The 19,225-nt window shown below is 48.8% G+C and overlaps 1 protein-coding gene across 1 annotated transcript; it reads left to right on the forward strand.

The window, feature by feature from the left end:
• Nucleotides 1-10,546: 10,546 nt before the first annotated feature.
• Nucleotides 10,547-19,200, forward strand: TTLL4 (tubulin tyrosine ligase like 4). The gene is made up of 8 exons (XM_068195566.1): nt 10,547-10,697; nt 10,863-10,997; nt 11,714-11,851; nt 13,667-13,769; nt 14,324-14,534; nt 16,770-16,861; nt 17,430-17,512; nt 18,315-19,200. The coding sequence occupies exons 1-8, from the start codon at nt 10,645-10,647 to the stop codon at nt 18,454-18,456; spliced, it is 957 nt and encodes a 318-aa protein (XP_068051667.1). The 5' UTR covers nt 10,547-10,644; the 3' UTR covers nt 18,457-19,200.
• The last annotated feature ends 25 nt before the right edge of the window (nt 19,201-19,225 follow it).

Raw genomic sequence — 19,225 nt, forward strand, 5'->3', positions numbered from 1 at the left:
TGGCAGCACAGGTGTCCACCATCCAACTGGAAGAAGAAGAGAAATGGGCCCAGGCTGTGGTCTCAGGAAAGCTTAAGTAAGTAGAGGCAGGAGGAGGAGGGAGTCTGCAGCAGGATGTGCCAGGCTAGCTTGTTGTGTCTGCATGTGTTGGGAGAGGATGCAATGTGGGTAGCACGAGGTGGCCATAAGGATAACCATGGGCTATGTCCATGAGCAAAACCCAACTGCAGCATCCTAATGGATGGGGCACCTTCCTGCAGCCCCCAGCCTGACACAGACACTCGGGATGGCTCCAAGCTGTTCCACCTTCTCTTTCAACCACAGCATGGAATTACTGTGTGGCATTTCTAGTCTGTTCTCAGCTGGGGGTCCCTGCCTGCAGTGGAAAGCTCTACACATATGTTGAATGAAGCCTGCTTTTGAACCAGGCCTTCCTAGTCAGAGACATAGTTTCATAAAAGAACACAGAGCTAATACAGGATAGAGAGGGTGTGAGGACATGGAGTTCCTGCTCTCCTGCTGGGAGAGGGTGTCCTTTTCCCTCTTCTTTCTAGCTGCTCTCGAACATGTTCCTTCTCAGTGTGGTCTGGGGCCTCTCCATCTTGCTAGCTTGGGATGAGTGCTTTGTACATCAGCACTGGAGAGGGCAGTGCCCTCATTCTCCTGCCCACATTATCTCATGCTGCCTCATGGGCTTCTGGGTTTTTGGCCCCAGAAAGCATGTGCCATTCTTTTTGATGTGATGTCCTTTGTCCCAGTGCTACTGCTGAGAAGCCACTGCTGGAGCCGAGCCATCCCCAGGATGAAGCAGAGGAAGAACTTCCTGATGGCCTGGATGAGAGCTGCAGTCAAGAGGAGTATGAGGACAGTGAGTGCTGGTACCCCAGGGAGGGCTGTGCTCCATGCCTCAATGTGGGGAGTGCAAGAGCTGTCTGGGAGCTGGGGGTCAGCACAGCTGCCCTCCTGTCTTACATTTATGCTGTCATTTCAGGATGTACTGAACCCAAAAGTGATGTAATAGCAAGGAGGAACTGCATGGGTTCCTTCCAGGAGCAAGCTAGGGCTCACCACTGTCCTTCTCCAGGACTTACCCATCTCCTCTCTGTGCAGGCCTGTCAGCTCTGCTCCCTTCCCTGTTTTTACGACCCCAATTCATGGGCAAAAGCCAGAATCCAAGGATTTGGGGTAGCTGGAAAGTTCTGTCAGCATTTGTTTCCTCTCTTCTCTCCCTAAGTCTGTGTGCATTCACTCCTCTTGGAGACACAACCTAAGTTTGTTTCCTCCTGCAGGTGACTCGGATGCTTCCTCTGATACTGATGTGTTGTCCAGCAGCTCCGTGATTCCTGTATCCAGGTTAGTAACTGTAAACAGTGCACTGAACTTGGTGTATTTTTCCCAGACTTGTCCCAGGACCTGAGGGAATGGCTTGAAGTTCTGTCAGGGGAGGTTCAGGTTGGATATTAGAAAAGGGTTCTTCACCCAGAGCGTGGATGGGCACTGGAACAGGCTCCCTAGGAAGTGGCCGCAGCACCAAGCCTGACAGAGTTCAGGAAGCGTTGGACAATGCTCTCAGGCACATGGTGTCAGTGTTGGGAATGGTGCTGTGCAGGGTGGAGAGCTGGACTCTATGATCCATGTGGGTCCCTTCAAATCAGCATATTCTGTGATTCTGTCATCTTTGCCCTCCATGGGGAGGAGATGGTAGCATGTGGGGCAAAGGAGTGAAGGTAGGAGCAAGAAGCCAAAGCAAGTTTCCTTGCTACCCTGCAGACTAGAACTACCTCTTTTGCTACAGGCAGCAACCTGTAAAGTGCTAAGGGTGCATCCACTGCAGCAAAACGGATCTTAATTTCACTGGCACTGACAGTTGCTGCGTTAGGTTTACTGGATTAAATTGTGCTCTTGCAGTGTCATTGCCCGGCAGATGAAGCAGAGTGGAGGTGTCTTGGGCCAGAGACTGCAAAAGCTCCTTGGAGTTTCATGTCTCAGCACAGCATCCTAGAAACAAGTTCTGGAGCCTGGGTTTTTCTTTAACTTTTGGGAGAATCTTTGTCTAGGGAGCACTGGTCAGGCTGTGGTCATCTGAACCCTGCCTTCATGACTCCTGGCTTACCTTTGTTGGACCTGTTTTTGCCCATCCAGCAGTGGTAGCTGGTCTTGCACCAGGGCTGCCTCAGGCTTTGCTGTCTGCCTGACAACTGGCTGCTTCCCATCATGTCATCACTAATCTGGGAGACAAGCAAGGTTTTCTGTGAGCAAGTGTTGAGCCTTAGGGTGCTGCAGGGTTCTGGGTACGCACATGTGGTTGTGAAAGTCCTGCAGAGGTGATGTAAACTGGCCCAGCAGCTGTTTCTGGCAGGATGTGTCTGGTTGGCCTCTGGGGCAGATGGGGGAAACAGTGCTTGGGTTAAATGCCTCTTGCAGCAAGGAGGGAGGGGTGTTGACCACTTCTTTGTGCAGGCTGTGTGCTGGCCTGGCCTTGAAACCTTTGCAGCTGTCTCCTGCCTTCAGTTTGTGTGGGCAAAACTAGTTTTGTGCCAGAGAATGTTATCCAATATAATCCTCTGCCAATGAATAAACTTTTAATTATTGATTTCAGTACTGAAAAAAAAACCCAAAAACAACCAAGGACTTTGATAAAACACCTCTTCTTCCCTCAGGCTGGTCTCCAATTCTTTTGCGACAAGCTACACTCAGTCCCTTCAGTGAGGCAAGGGGTGGCCTGAGAGATTGGCAATAGTGTGTTGTAGTTCCTTTCCTTTTGCTGCTCTTTGTTCTTTATTGGATTGCTCTGGTGTGGCTTCTTCCACTGGTTACAGTGGCATATATTTGAATATATGTTCATTGCAAACCCTACTTTTCACTTCTTCACAACCTTAATAGAAACATTACAAATTCTCTCCCTCCTTCCAGGTATTGGGGCTTGCTGTGGTAAGGTGTACATATAGTGGGTAAAACTCTATTGCTCTTCCTGCAACACAGCAAAACTATGAGGGTTGCAACAGTTAAATAGTATGTATTACAATCTCCACCCCTTGTTCCCTTGTACTAGGTTATAGGGTTTGTCATGTAAAAGACTCCACTCCTCGTCCCAGAAAATCACAAACCCCACAGTGGGTATTTGACATGTGAATTCATTGCAGACTCATCCCCTCATTGCTGCAGACTGAGTTACTGACCTTAGTGCCCATTGCTTGCACCACATTGCAATGATGGTGCAAATTCCTGATACCCAGATTAAGGCTCCTTCTGGCTTTCCTCTTCCTTTGTTACTTTTCACTTTTAGCCAGCTGCCTACTGCTTCATCTTTCTTAGGAATTACATCGAGTGCCTGGCCCAGTCTGCTGAGGCTCAAGACAAAGTGCTCAAACCAGCTCTTGTCTGCAGTTTATTCCCTAATGTGCCTCCAACAATCTACTTCAGTACTCGGGATGAGACAGGTGAGCCAGGGTCTGTTGTTGCACAAGGTAAGAGTGGCCAGCCCATTATTAGGGAGCAAGTAGTCCCAGCACACAGCCTGGAGCTGGCTGGCAGTGGCTGCCCTTAACCCTTCCCATGATGAGACCCAACACTGCTGTGAGATCCAAATGACTGCAGTAAACTGTGTTACTTCCATTGTCTGGAGCATGACTCAGGCTGCCACTAAATGTTCCAGTGCCCTAGGTTTCCCCCAGCTGTGGAGTCTTCTGCTCCATGACAATTCTGCAATGAGGGCTATGCACCCTTGTCTACAGGCCTGGTGCCTGTGCAGCAAACCATAAGAATTTTGCAGCTGTAGTAAATCCAAGCATTGTGTTTGTTTTTCTTCAGTCTTTAACTTTTTGCCTTCCTAGTGGAAAAGCTGCCTTGGGAGCAGAGGAAACTGCTGCGATGGAAAATGTGCAGTGTCACGCCTAACATAGTGAAGCAAACCATTGGCAGGTCCCACTTCAGAGTTAGCAAAAGTAAGTTGGGAGGCAACATTGTGTCCTTCCTTGCCTCCAGGGCATGGGCACAAGAAGCAGAATGCCTGCAAAGATCAGAGCAGAAGCAATCCAGGCTTGGCACTGCAAGATGCTGGGTTCACGCTTTTGCCTGTCTGACCTGCAGTATCCAAGATTTGTGGGTCCCAGCAGGGCCTGATCTCCCTCTTGGCTTGTTCGTGGCATAGACCACAAGGACTTGCTCCTGGGCTGTCAGGAACTGAGGCAGATGTGAGGCAGGTTTGCTGTGGCTTGCTGCTTGTGAGTAGGTTGGCCCTCATGTAGTGCCAGGCCTGGCACTGCTGCTCCTTGTCCCCATGTACTGAAGAGGAAGGCATTTTCTCTGACCATAGCCAGAGTTCTCAAGGTTGGGAATCTTGTCATTGAAGAGATGTGTAGGAGAAGCACTGAGCATTTGCAGCTATGATCCATACTCCAGAATGCGATCTCCTGGAAGTATTTATTGGACTCCTGCATGTATCAGGAGACCTCTGCACATTCTATTTTGGGACTATAATGAGACATGGAAGGCAGAGGAAGTCCTAAGAAGTTATGGCACATCTACCTGTTCCTCAGCAGCACAGCATTCATTAGCCAACTGCTTCATTTGCCAGCTGTAATGCAGAGAAGTCAGGATGCTGGGGAATTAAAGGCATTCCTTTGACCCTGTACCTGTTCAGGTCCTTACAACCAGTCACATCTGCAACAATATGACCCACTTGGTTAACTGGATGCCACTCAGCCCTTTGGCAGCTTTGCAATAGCGAGTATGAGTGCTTTGTGCTATAGCTGTGCAGCATCCTGCTAGCCCAAGGAGGTGGGGTGCCGTGGGTTGAGAGGGTGTTATGGGTGGCAGGGCACTCAGTCATGGGCTTTTCTGTTTTTCCTGCAGAAAGCAGTGACTGGCTGGGTTGCTGGGGCCACCACATGAAATCCCCTGGCTTCAAAGCTATCAGGGAGCACCAAAAGGTAGGGGCTGTTTTTCGCTGACCTGCTTCATTGTCACCGTAGAGCAGGACGGTAACGAGAAGACTTCAAGTCAAAGGCAAAGAGAATGAACTGATTTATTTCAAATGTACCGCTCTATTTATAGGGAACATCGTGCAAACTAATTTCATTGGTCTTAGAGTAAAAACATCTCACACCATTGGTGTGCCGTGAATGATGCACAGTGGCAGAACATATCTACAAACAATGTGAACAACAAGATAGATTAGAGGATTATTTACATTCCTTCCCAACTGTCTCTCAGGCTCTTCGCCTGGTTAGAAAACCTCTTTTTCTCTCTGACTGAACTGAGAATATTCACACTTCATGTGCATGGAGAGTGTGTTGGAAGCAATTTGGGTGCCCCTCTCCTCAGGGCTAAGTGTTTGCTGTGCAAACTGTCCTTGCAGTGTCCCTTCCAGAACTGGGGGAGGAGTCCAAGAGACAGGCGTAGCTGGATGAGCATCTCTGCTGTGAGGCTGGCTCTTGTACATACTGAAGCTGTAGCCAAATTGTGTTCATTTGTGAGCTTCTATAAATTCAGTCATTGCTGCTTAAAGCAATGCAGTTGTCCTTCTTGTAGAACTGAGGGGTAGGTACAGTGCCCTCACTGCCAGTGCAGAGAAGGGCATGTACCTTACTCTGATCACAGAAGGGTCAGGTGTGGCTCATGGCTTGAGAACCTGCGAGGGACCAAAGGTTTGGTGTCTGTCACAAGTACTTGCCTGTTCTGAAGAGCTGTGATGCTCTAAACGAGGTGGTTTGTCCATGTGAAGCTTCAGGAATAGGTGGAATAAGTCTGGGTGCAATCTTGGGAGGGGAGCAAAGACCGTTACCCTGCACTGTATTCAGAAAGGATATATCCTCTGCCAAGGGAGCAGGAAGGGGTGGGCAAGGAGTTGGGGAAGCAGAGAGATCTCATAGCATCTGTGTTCCTTTCCAGCTAAACCACTTCCCTGGTTCATTTCAAATTGGAAGGAAGGACCGTCTATGGCGCAACCTGTTAAAGATGCAGGCTCGCTGTGGGAAAAAGGAGTTTAATTTCTTCCCTCAATCCTTCATCCTGCCCCAGGATATCAAATTACTCAGGAAAGCATGGGAGGAAGGAGCTAGCCGACAGAAATGGATTGTGAAACCAGTAGGTATAAAGCAGAACTCAATCCTCTGTCATTTTGTCGGTGCAGGGAGAAGATCTGATCCTTTCTTGTTTGTGTTTTGCAGCCAGCATCAGCAAGAGGCATTGGTATCCAGGTCATCCACAAATGGAGCCAGCTCCCCAAAAGGAGACCACTGCTAGTACAGAGGTGAGTGAATATAAAACCAAGGTTGACCCACAGCCTGGGACCTCTTAGTGTCTTGTATCTCTGGCCAATTCTGGGCCCCTGTCAATGTGTGGCAAAGCCGAAGTACCTGATTTGCACCTGAAGACTTCTCTGGAGACTGCCTGGTTGTCCTGCTGCTGGAAGTTTGGCTCTGGGCTTACTGGACTGCTGTTGTCTCTGTGTAGATATTTGACGTCTAAGACACAACTTGGTTTCATGAGCTTTCTGGAGCTTCTGTCTGGCAGGTGGAGAGTTTCAGCTCTGCTGTGATCTGGCTCCTACTGCTCTGTACTCTGGGGTTTGGCATGTTTGGAGACAAACAAACCTTATCCAGTTCACACAAGCACAGTGGGAAGAGAAGTCCTAGGGAAGAGGTGGCAGTTGTCAAAGATTTGTTCTTATCCAAGTTAGAATGGTTCAGTAAGAGCCTCGGTGCATGTAGATGTTAGTCAAAGGATTTTCTTGAAATAACAGAGTTCTCAATCTCCTTCCCCTTCTGCAGAAAAGTGGAATACTTCATCTTGATTTGAGGTTGCTTTCTGGGAAGATTCTTGAGAGGACAGGAAAATTGCAGTGTTTGGCAGACAGGGAACTGTTGTATTTGCTTATTAGTTCTCCCTGTCCACTTTCCATGCAAAGAGATAAACTTCCCCTGTGGAAAATCATGAACTTCACAGATGAATAATCAAATGATTTGGATTAAAATACCCAACTGTTTCTGCTTACTGTACAAAACCATCTGTGGTGTACTGCATGTCTTAGATGTTCCTGAAAATTGTGATCAGCGTTGTGGGTGTGGAAAAGCTACTGTGCCTTAAAACTGAGGAAAATCTCTTCAAAATGGAACTGAGCAGAAGGAAACACTGCTTTGTGCTGCAGGAGCTCCTTGTAAATGGGAGAGCTGCTCTTTCTCTCATTTTGTCTGTGATGTGATTGACTTGGAAATGCTGTGCAAAAAGGCTTCTGCATTGATCCCTTGTTTTGCCAGGGCTTCTGAACTGGGGGTTAGAGACACTCCTGCATATGAAAATCCTAACCCTTATGTGCTTACTTCCCTCTGCAGATATCTGCACAAACCCTACCTCATTGGTGGGAAGAAGTTTGACCTGAGGATCTATGTTTACGTCACCTGCTATGATCCCCTCAGGGTCTACCTCTTCAAGGATGGATTGGTTCGCTTTGCCAGCTGCAAGTAGGTTGTGCAGGAGTGGTGCTAGGGGCTGCCTTGGTGCCCAGGCATGTGTGGCTGTAGTACCCATCTTGGCTGAGGCAGGAGGGAGTCAACCCCTATAAGGGTGATGCTTAAAGCTCTATCTTGCTTGCTTAAGAGGCAGTGTGGAAACACACGAGGTCGCTGCAGGTGACTATTGCAAGGGAATGTGAGAGGATGCTGCCTACATCCAACCTTCCCAATGAAAGATCAACTCACTGTAAAGCAGTTCTTGAAATACGTCTGTGCTTCATTCTGCATAAAAGCTGGCACACCAGAAACTGAGACATTTCTTCCAGTTTTCATTGTATTGCCTCAGGCTGTTGCAGTTCCATCAGTGCTTCTGCTCACTGATACTCTGGCTTTTATTTCTTGAGGATATGCTGTGAGAGTGGGATTGCATGCCACTGTCCCAAGTCAGCTTGTTCTGTCTTATGTTTTGTTCCATTAGCTCTGGGCCTGTGGGGACAGAGAGCTGCAGGCAGCAGGTCTGGTGGATGGCTGAGAGTGGTCTGAGATGAGAACAAAGTCCGTGCCTGTCTCGTGGACCTGGGGACAGCCACTTCAGTCTCGGACAGCTTGTGTTCTTCTTGCCTTCTCCAGGTACTCCTCCTCAATGGAGAGCCTCAGCAACAAGTTCATGCACTTGACCAACTACAGTGTGAACAAGAAGAACACGGAGTACAAATCCAACTCGGATGAGACTGCTTGTCAGGGACACAAATGGTAGGTGCTGATTTTAGGATACAAGGCAGCTCTTTCTATTTCCCATTAAGTCAGATTTTTTTCAGTATTCTTACCCAAAACTTGAACTTGCTTTCTGTGTCATCTGCTCCCACTTGGGAAACTGAAAGAACAGAGTGATTTTAGCATGAGTTAGTGTCAATGGAATCTGGATGGTCTCCCTGGCTTGTGACTCATCCTGTCCACTGCTGTTTGAGGTATAAGAGCTGTTCATCCTGCCTGTGTTTGTGCCATTCCCTGCTTCCAATGCTGCACTCATCTCTGCTCATTCATCCCCTTCTCCTATTGTGGGGGTGATGGGATGTAGTTAAAGCAGAATCTGATTGGTTTTTGTTAGATATTGAATGGGTGATGCTTAAATTGACTAGATGGGAGCTTCTGCCCATCTCACTCTTGACTTTGCTGTGGAGGCAGAGAAGGGGACAGTGCTGGTTCAGAAATGTTAATTTGTGCTACTCAGTGGGAGTAGGAGCAGTGGTGCCATTTCTAGGCCTTTGGGAGGAGGGCTATTTTGCAGGAGTTCCCATTCCTTGCTGTCCCATGGGTGAATGGATGCAAGCCCCAGGAACTTGTCTCTGGTTCCATGGTGGTGTTGGAACCCTTTTAAAAATAGTGCAGGGTAGAGTTCTCAATTCTCAGTCTGGGCAGAGCTACTGTACTTCAAGGGGAGTTGCAGAAGGTGTTTTGCTGTGGCCAGATTGCTTAGACCTGGACCTGCTCCACAGTGGTCTCTTCTCCACTGGGACTTTTAGCAGGGTCTGATGCCTCTCAGCAGTTGCAATTGCGTGGAGGTGGGATTGTGTGGGCTTCCCATACTTGCATGCAAGTCAACGCTGGCTGTTCCTGTGTTAAAGATAAGTGTAGCTGTAATCCATTCCATCTTCTATGCAGGAAGCGTGACCTTTGGATTCCTGGCCATTAGCCACATGGTCTCACTTGAGAAATTGCTCAGCATCCTTGGCTCGGTGTCAGAGTAGCTTGCAGCACTCAGTGTGGTGTGGGAAACTCCTGTAAAAAGCATAGATGCTCCCCCATACCATCTTGTTACCACATTTTTCAGAAATTCTTTTAATCCCTGAAGCCTCAGTGAAGTGGCTTTAGCTGAAGCATTTTTGGGGTCTTGTTGGATTCCTGCTGAGCTGCTTTGCAGTGCTGCGGGGGAAGGCCTGCAGGAAGGGGAGGTTTGCTGAGGACATGGAGGGGGAGGGAAGAGAAGGTCTGGGCCTGACTTACCTTGCTCATATGCTAATTTGGGACTGTGCTGAGAGAAGTCTATGACAGATTCATGTTCCTAGTAGCTTGGGCCTTCAAAACCAGGGGCCAGGCTGGGGAGAGCAGTAACTAGGAACTGAGAGGTTTGAGGATGTCAGGAGTATTGCCATGCCAGGGAAGAGTGCTGTCAGGCTTCCCCTCTGTTGCTTTCACCACCAGCACCAAGGGGCTACATGTTGGAATCTGAAATGGAAGGAATTCTGAGAACTTTGGGCCTGTAAGCCAAAGCTTAAAATTAAGCACAGGATTTGATCTGAGACCTTGGGAAAAGCTTCCAAACTTAAGGGCTAGAAGCGAGAATGTAGATTTATAATTTGAAACAAAGACATGTTAAACTAAGTGGAAGAAAATTTAGAGTTTTAGAGTCTAGTATAAGTTTGTGTCTTAACATGATTGGCTAAGAAAGCTTATACTGTAATGAGTCCATAAGACGACATATTTAAAAATTAGGTCAAAAACATAAATACCCTTGTTAGCAGTGGTATTAGTCAATAAATCTTTAAAAGGTCTTGTAACTTGGGGTCTTGTGACCTTCTAAACCATGCAGTAAAAATGTGAACCAAACTCACCCTTCCTACCTATGTAGAAGATAAAAAAAAAAAAAACACATTATCTAAAACAACTGAAAATCCCGTCTCTAACTCATTCAAAATTCCTTCAAAATCCCCATAGTTACAGAGCTACCTCCTTTGCTTTCTCTCTTACAGGGCACTCAAAGCTCTCTGGAGTTACCTGACCCAGAAGGGAGTTAATAGTGAGGCCATCTGGGAGAAGATTAAGGACATTGTTATCAAAACCATCATTGCGTGAGTCTTGTCACCCCTTGCTCTGTGTGTCTGTGACGTGCACCTTGGCCCTTTTGACTGTCCAGTCCCTTCTCAGCCTGGTCCTTTTGCTCTTAACTGAAATGGTATCACTGCTGTTGGCTTCAGCATTTCTCTGCAGATCCCTCCTTTCATCCTGTTACTTATGCTCCTGCTACAGTAGCTGCAGTGGGTAAATAGATCTTACATTTCCCTGACCTGCCTGAAGGCCAGGAAGGTGCAGTGTACCCAAAATTTCCAAGCTTGCCACCTGCTCTCCTGCTTTGCCTGGGAGCCTGAGAGAATGGTCCCTGGTGCAGGTTAAATCTTGTATTCAGAGGTGGATGCTACCTGACACAGCCGGGATGCTCAAGATGCAGTGCTGGATCCATAGGTTGTGAGGCAGCAGCAACACACAGGCCTGTGTTGGTCCCTCAGCCCACCTGCTCCCGCAGCACGTGGCTGCATTACACTTCCAGAACTGTCAACACGTGCTGTGAACAGCCAGAGCTCTGCTGTCTGTCTGACTGTTAGAAACAAGCATTTTTTTCTTGGCTTGCAGTTCTGAGCCCTACGTGAACAGCCTGGTGAAGATGTACGTGCGCCGGCCGTATTGTTGCCATGAGCTGTTTGGGTTTGATATCATGCTGGATGAAAACCTCAAGCCCTGGATCTTAGAAGTCAACATTTCCCCAAGGTAAAGCATATTCTGAGCCACAGCCGAGTGGATAATGGCCTTTCTTTTACTACAAAGTGAGTTTGGCTTGCAATGTCCCCTGTAGCCTGTGCTGAAAGATCATGGGCTTTGAAGCCTCCCTCTCCAGATTGCAGGAATCAAAGCCCTCCCTATCTGTGAAAGCAACATTCATCTGCAGTTCAGAAAGCTTTTCTGGGCATGCTCCAGCTAGAGCCAGAGAAGAGTATGTTAAAAAAGGAAGGCAAGGAGGGATGTGTCTTGTACAGAACGGGTGATGGCAGAGATTTCTTTGCGTGGGCAGAAGCAGTCAGCAGTTCCACTGCCTCATGCACCATTCTTTACTTCCTGACCGCATCCGGCCTTGTGGTGTTGGCTGTGCAGGCAGGGCTGGGAGCTGCAGTGTAACCGAGCATGGCCCCTCCTGTCTGCGAGAGTGGGTGGGCATGAGCTGCACACAGGGATCTGGGGATGGATTTGTCTATTTCTAGCAAACTTGTGAAGAGATGGAAAAATTAACTATTTCTGATAGGAAGCCCCCCCTTCAAAGAGCTATTATCAGGATTTTTCTCTCGGTGTCTTACGGCTGGTTTCACAAGGCAAGGGACAGGCCTGTGTTTGTGTCCTGGTCATTGATAACCCAGGGATTGATCTTGGGGCCATGGGGCTCGACACCTCCATTCTAGCGCTCAGGCTGCTGTGATGCTTCCTCTCTGCAGCCTCCACTCCAACTCCCCACTGGATGTGAGCATCAAGGGCCAGATGATTCGGGACCTCCTCAACCTCGCTGGTTTTGTTCTGCCTAGCATGGACAGTGTGGCTTCAAGGACACAGACAAGAAGTGGCTCTACCTACAGGTTATCCCCCTTCTCTGTTAGAGAAGCAGGCTTTTTTCTTGAGGGATTTCATCTGGGGGGGCTGCTTGGAGCCCAGCAAATGCTGGTTTCTAGCTATTCAGTGTCTGTGCTTGCTGGTGCTTTAGCTATGGGTCCAAAGAACTTGCCTCCTTGTGTGAGTATCTGGTTCCTGTGGTCTCTTCAAGGCAGAAGGATTTACGCTGTCTCTGCAGGTCCATAGTTGGAAGTGAGGCCAATGTAATTTGTGCTTGCTCTGCAGTTAGTCAAGTTGTGCTCTCTTGTCCTTCCCCTGCCAGAACTAATATGATGCTAGGTTTCACTGCCTCTCTGTTTGCTTGGAGGACTGGCTGGCTCTGTTGGGGCTGGATCCACTTATCCTCTGACTTACCAGAACTGACATGCTGCTGCCTGGAGCAAGAGGAGCACCTGTTATTTTGCAAATGCTGGAGTGATCAGTTCTTTAGGCAGGACTGCAGGTGTCACATACTGCCAACCTATGGGTGAAGGTGTGCACAGTCTTACTTTGCAGCTAACATGGCTGGTTTTTTGCAGAATGCTAATTCCTGGGTGTGTGTCCAGCCAGGCCCCTAATACTTCTGTGTTTCACCACAGCTAGGGCTTATCATGGTTTCAGACCTGATGGCTGGAAGGAAAGCAGTCTGTTCCCTGCGGCAGAGTGGCTGCTGGCCATATGTCACTGAAGGATCAGCTTGCTGGGTTAAGCACCAGCATGCAGTGATGTGTGGGCATGCCAAAACATGGGACTCTTGCCCTCTGAGTGCCCTGTGCCTTCAGTGGAGAAGCTTGGAACATGGGTCTGTTCCAGATGGGGAGCTCTCACCAGCTTGTCTGCGGTGCTTTGATCACATACTGGTTTGCCACTTCCAGTGGAAGTGCTGAAGGGCAGGTGTCCTCAGAAAGACCTGCAGGGGATTAAGTGCATCCTTAACATGGTTCGGATGATGCATTACCAAGTTTCTTGCATCCAGAGGCATGCTTGTTTAACTGTATTTCCTGCCCTGGGAAGCATATGAAGGGTTGTTTTTTTGCATATAGGCAGAATTCCAGTAGATCTGCATGTTCCCCAAGCACCGAGGTTCTGCTCTCCCTGTTTGGATTTGCACACAACAAATAAGTTTTGCAGCAGCAGAAAAAAAAAAAAAAAGCTGTGTTAATAGATAGGTTAAAAGGTTTTCAACAAGTATCTCCCAGATTCTGGCATTCAGTCGGCGCTTAGAATAGATCGTTGCTGGTCAGATAGTACAAAAGGCCAGGACTTCCCGTGGCATGTGGCTGAATTTGAGTCCTGAAGTACTTTGATATTGCCAGAGGAAGTTTTTGATTTAAGAATTCTCTTCTTCTTTGTACGGTACCAGTACTGGGTACTTGTACCCCCATCCCTGTGCTTGCAGTTAGGAAGCTGTGTTCCAAGTGGGATGTAAACATGAGATCCCACCAGGCTTCATGTGCTGTGAATCACATCATGGTGTGTCTTTGACCCTCTTGCATCCTGTGCGAGTGTGAGGTGATGGCTCACCTTTTGGGTGAAGGAACACTGAAATGCCTTAGTGAGGGGCTGGCAGAGTCCTCCTAGTTTCCTTGCCCACGTTCTTCCCAGGTTCTGTGCTGGTGCACAAGGCTGTGGATCCATCGCTGATCTCGGAACTAGTGAAATCCTTGGAGAAGGTGTTCTCTCCTCCATGTCATGTTCATGTGGTTGTCATTACTCTCTCAGAAGTTGCTGGGAGCAGCTCTGCCGTGAGAGGACTTTGTATTCTCCGCCTAAATGCTCTATTGTCTCTCTTGTGTCCTCAGTCTGGGCAATGCTTTGAAGGAGAAGTCCAAGCCAATATCTGAGCATTTGAGAGCAGAGAAGATGAAGAAGGCCTATTACTTAATGCAGAAGATACCTGACCAGGTAGAAAACAACCTCCTCTGTTATTTGCATCATCATGCCAAGCCCATGTCCCAGCAAGTCCCACATGTCTATCCCTCTTCCCTCTTCAGATTGTGCTCTTCTCTGGAGTCAGCCAGATGATGGGGTGCACTTGGGCTCCAGTGGGTTATAAGACAACTGGTCAGAAATAAACTGCTTAAGCCACAGTCTCACTGACTCATCTGTACATTAAAATAGATGTGTGCTGGGGGGCACATTACCCACCAGTCCCCAAACAGTGTCTGAGCACCGCCTGTTCCTCCTTATGTGTCTGTGTAGGTCTTTCAGCCTTTGCCAGCTGAGCCCCATGCTGGGTTAGTAGGGCCACTGGCCTTGTGTGCCTCCTGCCAGTGTATTTAAGAGAGGCTGGGCTGCAGAATTGGTGTTCTCTTCAGTTCTGTGCAGTGTTGGTGTCACCACTGAGCCTAGCTTCCTTCCACAGTTTCCATGTGGCCTTTGTCCCAAAGATCTCAGACACATGGAGACCTCTGCTTGAGAGATGCTTCTCCCTGACCGTGGGTTGCTCTTGTCTGCAGGATTTTTATTCTTCTGTCTTGGACATCCTGACTCCAGATGACGTTCGCATCCTGGTGGAGACGGAGGATGAGTATTCCCGGCGCGGGCAGTTCGAGCGGGTATTCCCCAGCCACATCTCCATGCGGTACCTGCGCTTCTTTGAGCAGCCTCGTTACTTTAACATCCTGGTGACCCAGTGGGAGCTCAAATACTACTTGAATAGACACAAAGGTAACTGCCCTCCAAAGCCTGGCACAGCCACCTGACTCAGGCAGGCTGCCTGCCAGCAGTCGTGGGAGATTTCTGAACTATGCATGTTGAGGGGGAGCTGCCTGCCTGCATACTAACCCCTAGGAAATGTGTTACTTTCCCAGACTGCTTCAAATATCACAAAAAGCTTATTCTGACTTGATGAGAGGTGATGACTGTTCTGGTACGCACAGCACCAGCACTTCTAGGTGCCCTAGGCATCAAGCAGACTGGGATTTTGCCTTCAGCCTGTAGCTTTGGCCTCTTACTGTGTTTCTCTGCTCTCTTTTGACGGAGAAACAGCTGGATTTGCTGGGCTTTGCTTCTGACAAGTGATTTGTGAAGGAAAAATTGGGCCTATTCCCTGGTCTCCTGCGGCTTTCTAATTGATGAAAAACAGTCAGTGTACAAATGGAAATTTTTCCTAAACACTAGAAATCTAGCTAACATTTCCATCCTTTCAGGACACAATTCTGTATTTTAATAAAAAACATTATCCTTTAATGAAACATAGCTGGGCTGGACCAATTCCTTCTCACCCAGGGTTGCCTCTATCAAGGCAGCAGTATAAACTGTTTGGGGGAGAGAGTCAGTGAGGTCTAGCATGAAGGGTTAGAGAAAATAAAAAGAGACTGTGGCTCAGGGCTTTCCATCCAATATCTGATCTAGATGGAGAGGCTTCTGGAGGAGCTGTCTCTCCACTGCAGTGACTGTATGTAAGCTCCTCACCTGGCTATCAAGGAGAGAAAGAAGAAAAATGCTTTTGTCACTTTTCACTGGTGTTAAAGCAAGTATCAAAGGGGTCAGTAACAGTCTTTCACAGAGAGATGTTAAGATCATAGCCTTCTCTGGCTGTGTTGTCAGCTTGTGTAATCCTTTGCCTTGCTAATATCTTTGGTGGATGATCTTCCATCAACTGGAAGAAAGATTCTGTCATCGTCCTCACTGAAGTGCTGCCCTGAACTTTGCCTCTCAGGCAAGGGTCCTGGTTCAGTGCTCCAGCTTCCCCAAAAAAGCTAGGCGAGCAGATTTCCTCTATCCCATCACTACTCTTTACCTCTGATCAGAACTCACCCTCCCCCATCCCCTTCCTATTCCTCTGTGTTCCATGCGGCACTCCTCTTTCCCTAGCCTGCAAAGCTCAGGCTGCTGCACATACCCAGGACAAGACATCTGAGCCACCCTGCTCCTCTTGGCCCCCAACATGTGGGAGTTTTTTAACGAGGTTCTGGGGCTTGCTGAAAGGTCACCAAGGAACAGGCTTTGGAGAGCAAGGACTTTTCCTGGTATCTTACAGAAAACCACAGTAATGCCAGCTGGACAGCATCAATGGACTAGCCATTGCTCTGCTGGTTCTTAATTCTCAAGTCACCCTAGCCTTCTTATATGACCCTAAGGCTCTTAAATAAGAAAACAGAATGGAAGTAGTCCTGGATTTCTCAATATTTTTGGGTTGGTCAAGAGCAGGGTGCTTGGCTGTAGTGGGGACAGCTAGCAGGAAGCCCTGGAGGAAGTGGAGCCTGTTCAGTGCAGGTGAACACATGGCTCCACTTCAAAATGACCTTGCTATGCTCTGGAGCACCATGACTTGTGTGTGGTGAGAGGATTGGTCTCTTCCAGTCATACCAATGATGATCTCAGCTTGTGCCAGTCTTACCCTCTGACAGGGATGAAGTCTCAGCCTGTCTTGAGCTCTGGATGGATCCCCGTAGGGTGGAGATGATACACTGGGATGCTGCAGCTGATCAGTGCTGTGCAAGGAGGAGGTTGCCTGAGCTGCCCTCCTCTGGGAAAGGGGTTAATGACAGCAAAGCTGCTCTACATTTGCACAGTGGGAACTTTCACCGGTGCAGCCCAAATCAGGTACTGCTGTTGGCAGACCCTGGGCTCAGGGGGACAGCCAATCTGGTCTAATTCGGCAAATCCTGTGTTGCCCCAGTTTTCCTGTTTCACTGAGCCTGCTGCAAGGAATGTCTTGGCTCCCTGAGAGGCAGGCAAGCACTGCAGCAGCCCACGCACTGATGTTTGCTCGTACAAAGGGTGAACGCCCTTGGTTTACCCCGTGTTTGCTGGCGCTCAAGCACGTGTTCAAGTAGTTATTGCATAGCACGTTCTTTGTGGTCAGTGCAGCATATTTGCATGCCCTGAGCTGGGAAGGCTTAACTCTCTGTAAACCTGGCTGTTCATTCTCACTTACTGTCTTCTGTCACTTCCCAGGTCTGGAGCTACTGAAGAACTGGTGTGTCAAAGGGTACCACACTGGGGCAGGGATGGATTTGGCCCAAATGGTGTGTATAACTGTGGGTAAGGTAGGCAGAGAATGGTTGTTTACCTGCACAGAGTTGGGAAGAGATCCTGCTTGTTCTGCTTCCTCTGGCTCCTGTCTTACCTGTTTGCCTTCTTCCCTCTTTGCCAAGGCCTCCAGGATTCTGGAAAAACCCATGCTGCTCTATTTCCCACAAACATGAAGTCATGAGCAGTGTATCAGATCTACAAGTATTTTGCATCTGAATATCCTTGGGTGCACTGGGCACAGCCCTACATATTTGGCACCTGTCCTAACCACTCTTCCTCTCTGTGAGGGAGTCGTCTCTGTCTGTCACTCCTGTGCCTTACAGCAGAATGTTACTCTGAAAGAAACCCACTCTTGACCTCGAGATGCTCTACTCCTACTTTCAGCAGAGGGATTCATTAGGCAAAGAGCAAAGATTGCTCCGTTTGCTATTCTGGGAACAGTCTGGTGGCAGTGACAATGTGCAGCAGTGAGGCAGCTCTAGCTGAAGCTCTCTAGGGCAGCCTATGGCAAAGCACAGCAGGCTTGAGGGATTTTTGCCACTACTTAAATAGCCATTCTGTTGTCTTCCTCTCCTTCCACAGTGGTCATTGCCAAAGTCATTCTTCCTCCAGAAGAGTAGCATTCAATCAAATGGCTTCAGCAAACTGGAACTGGGCAGACTGGGGTGAGTTTGCACTGGCTGTGACATTCACGGTGTTCATCGTGTGGCTTTTGGATTGGTGTCCTGGTAGAAAACTGGCAGCCCAAAAAGCAGCTTTATTAAGAGGAGAGGAGCAGATTGGTGTGCAGGCTCTGAAGCCTCTGCTCTCTGAGGAGCCAACAGATGGAGCTGGCATGATGTCTGTGCAACTGGGCATGTCTCCTTGGCACTGTACACCCAGCTTAGATGGGAGTGAAGCTCAGAACAGCCAGATTAGGTGATGCTTGGAGCTGTCATGGTCAGAACATGCTGACAAGATGTTCCCCGCACTGGAACTTGTATCGCTTCTGCGGACACTGATGTGGTTAACAGCAGAGCAGAGGCTCTCAGCTGCAGCACTGGCTGGGGGAACAGTGAGGTCTCCAGGTATTTTGCACTCTCCCAGCTACTCTGAGCAAAGCTGGGCTGCTGACAGCTTCCTGCAGAGGTGGAGGACTGGAGTTTGTCTGGGTGAGACAAAGTGAAGGAGAGGCACACCCCTGGTCTCTGGCTCTAAGAGAAAGGTCATCACTGTTCCTGTGCTGAGGCCAGGATGGAGCTGGGTTTATACACAGACAGGGAGACTAAGCTGTGACCTTGCAGTCCCACTGATATTAGGATACCTGTTGGGGTCAGTGGTACTGCCTGGAATGGGAGATGGAACAGGTGAGCCTGGCAGCCCTATCTCAGTCCATGTGCCATGATACAGCAGATGATTATTACACCATGGTTCTTTTGGTCCTTTCTCACTGTCCCTAAGAAGTTCAGGGTCTCCTTTTTGTTGCAGCACATGCCTCCCTTCAGCTGGTGAGGATCTCACAAGATGCCTGGAGCCCAGCCCTACTCAGAGCTTACCTCTCAACAAGTGCACTGATGGAGCCAACCAGAGACCTGCTGGCTGCCTCTCTGACACTGCCCTGGTGATGTGACCAAGCAGCCACCGTCCCTCCCTGGGGACACATCAACCTACCTCAAAGAAAGAGACAGGAACTGGCTCTGTAGAGCGAGGACTGTGGGAGCCCTTTGCACTGCACACTTGTTTTGGGGCTGGTTGTAGAGAGAGATATTTTTCTGGGCAAAGAGGAAACCCGTGTGACTTCATTTTCTAAAGCAAGTGGCAAAGCTTGAGGAAGTGGGGGGTTATCTGGCCTTTGCTCTAGACTGTTCTAAAAGCCTGACATGGTGGTTTCTTTGCTGTGTGGGAGCTGGCTGAGCCTGCCCTTTTTGTCCCCATTTAGCACAGGCTGAGCCCTTGCTCACCTGTGTCTGTGTCCTGAGTTGCTGGCAGCTGAGCCTGCTCTTGCCCTGCTGCAGCCTGGCCCCTGGAGATAAGTCCCCAGTCCTCATGCCTGGGAGGGAGTAAAACTGCCCAGTTTTATCCTTCCTGAATGTCCGTGCCAACATCCTGGCCTCCCACAGCAACAGGCCCTGCAGGATACCTCAGGCTTGCACATTGCAGCTCCAGAGAGACCATGGGTACCAGTGTGGCTCCAGTTTGTTGTGGGGGCAGTGGGGCTGCTGGGGAGGGAGTATCCTTCTCAAGGCCATTGGCCCTCTGGTGTGATCTGCAGCATGTGTGCATGGACTGCAGGCTAGTGCTCTTCTCTTGGGTTTGCTCTCTATTTTCCCTTTGTTTCTCAAGGATTTCTATTAAATTTTAACACTTAACTGCTCTCCTGGTTCTCATCTGCCTTCCTT

This window comes from Anomalospiza imberbis, chromosome 7 (genome assembly GCF_031753505.1).
Source record: "Anomalospiza imberbis isolate Cuckoo-Finch-1a 21T00152 chromosome 7, ASM3175350v1, whole genome shotgun sequence".
Lineage (NCBI taxonomy): Eukaryota > Metazoa > Chordata > Aves > Passeriformes > Viduidae > Anomalospiza > Anomalospiza imberbis.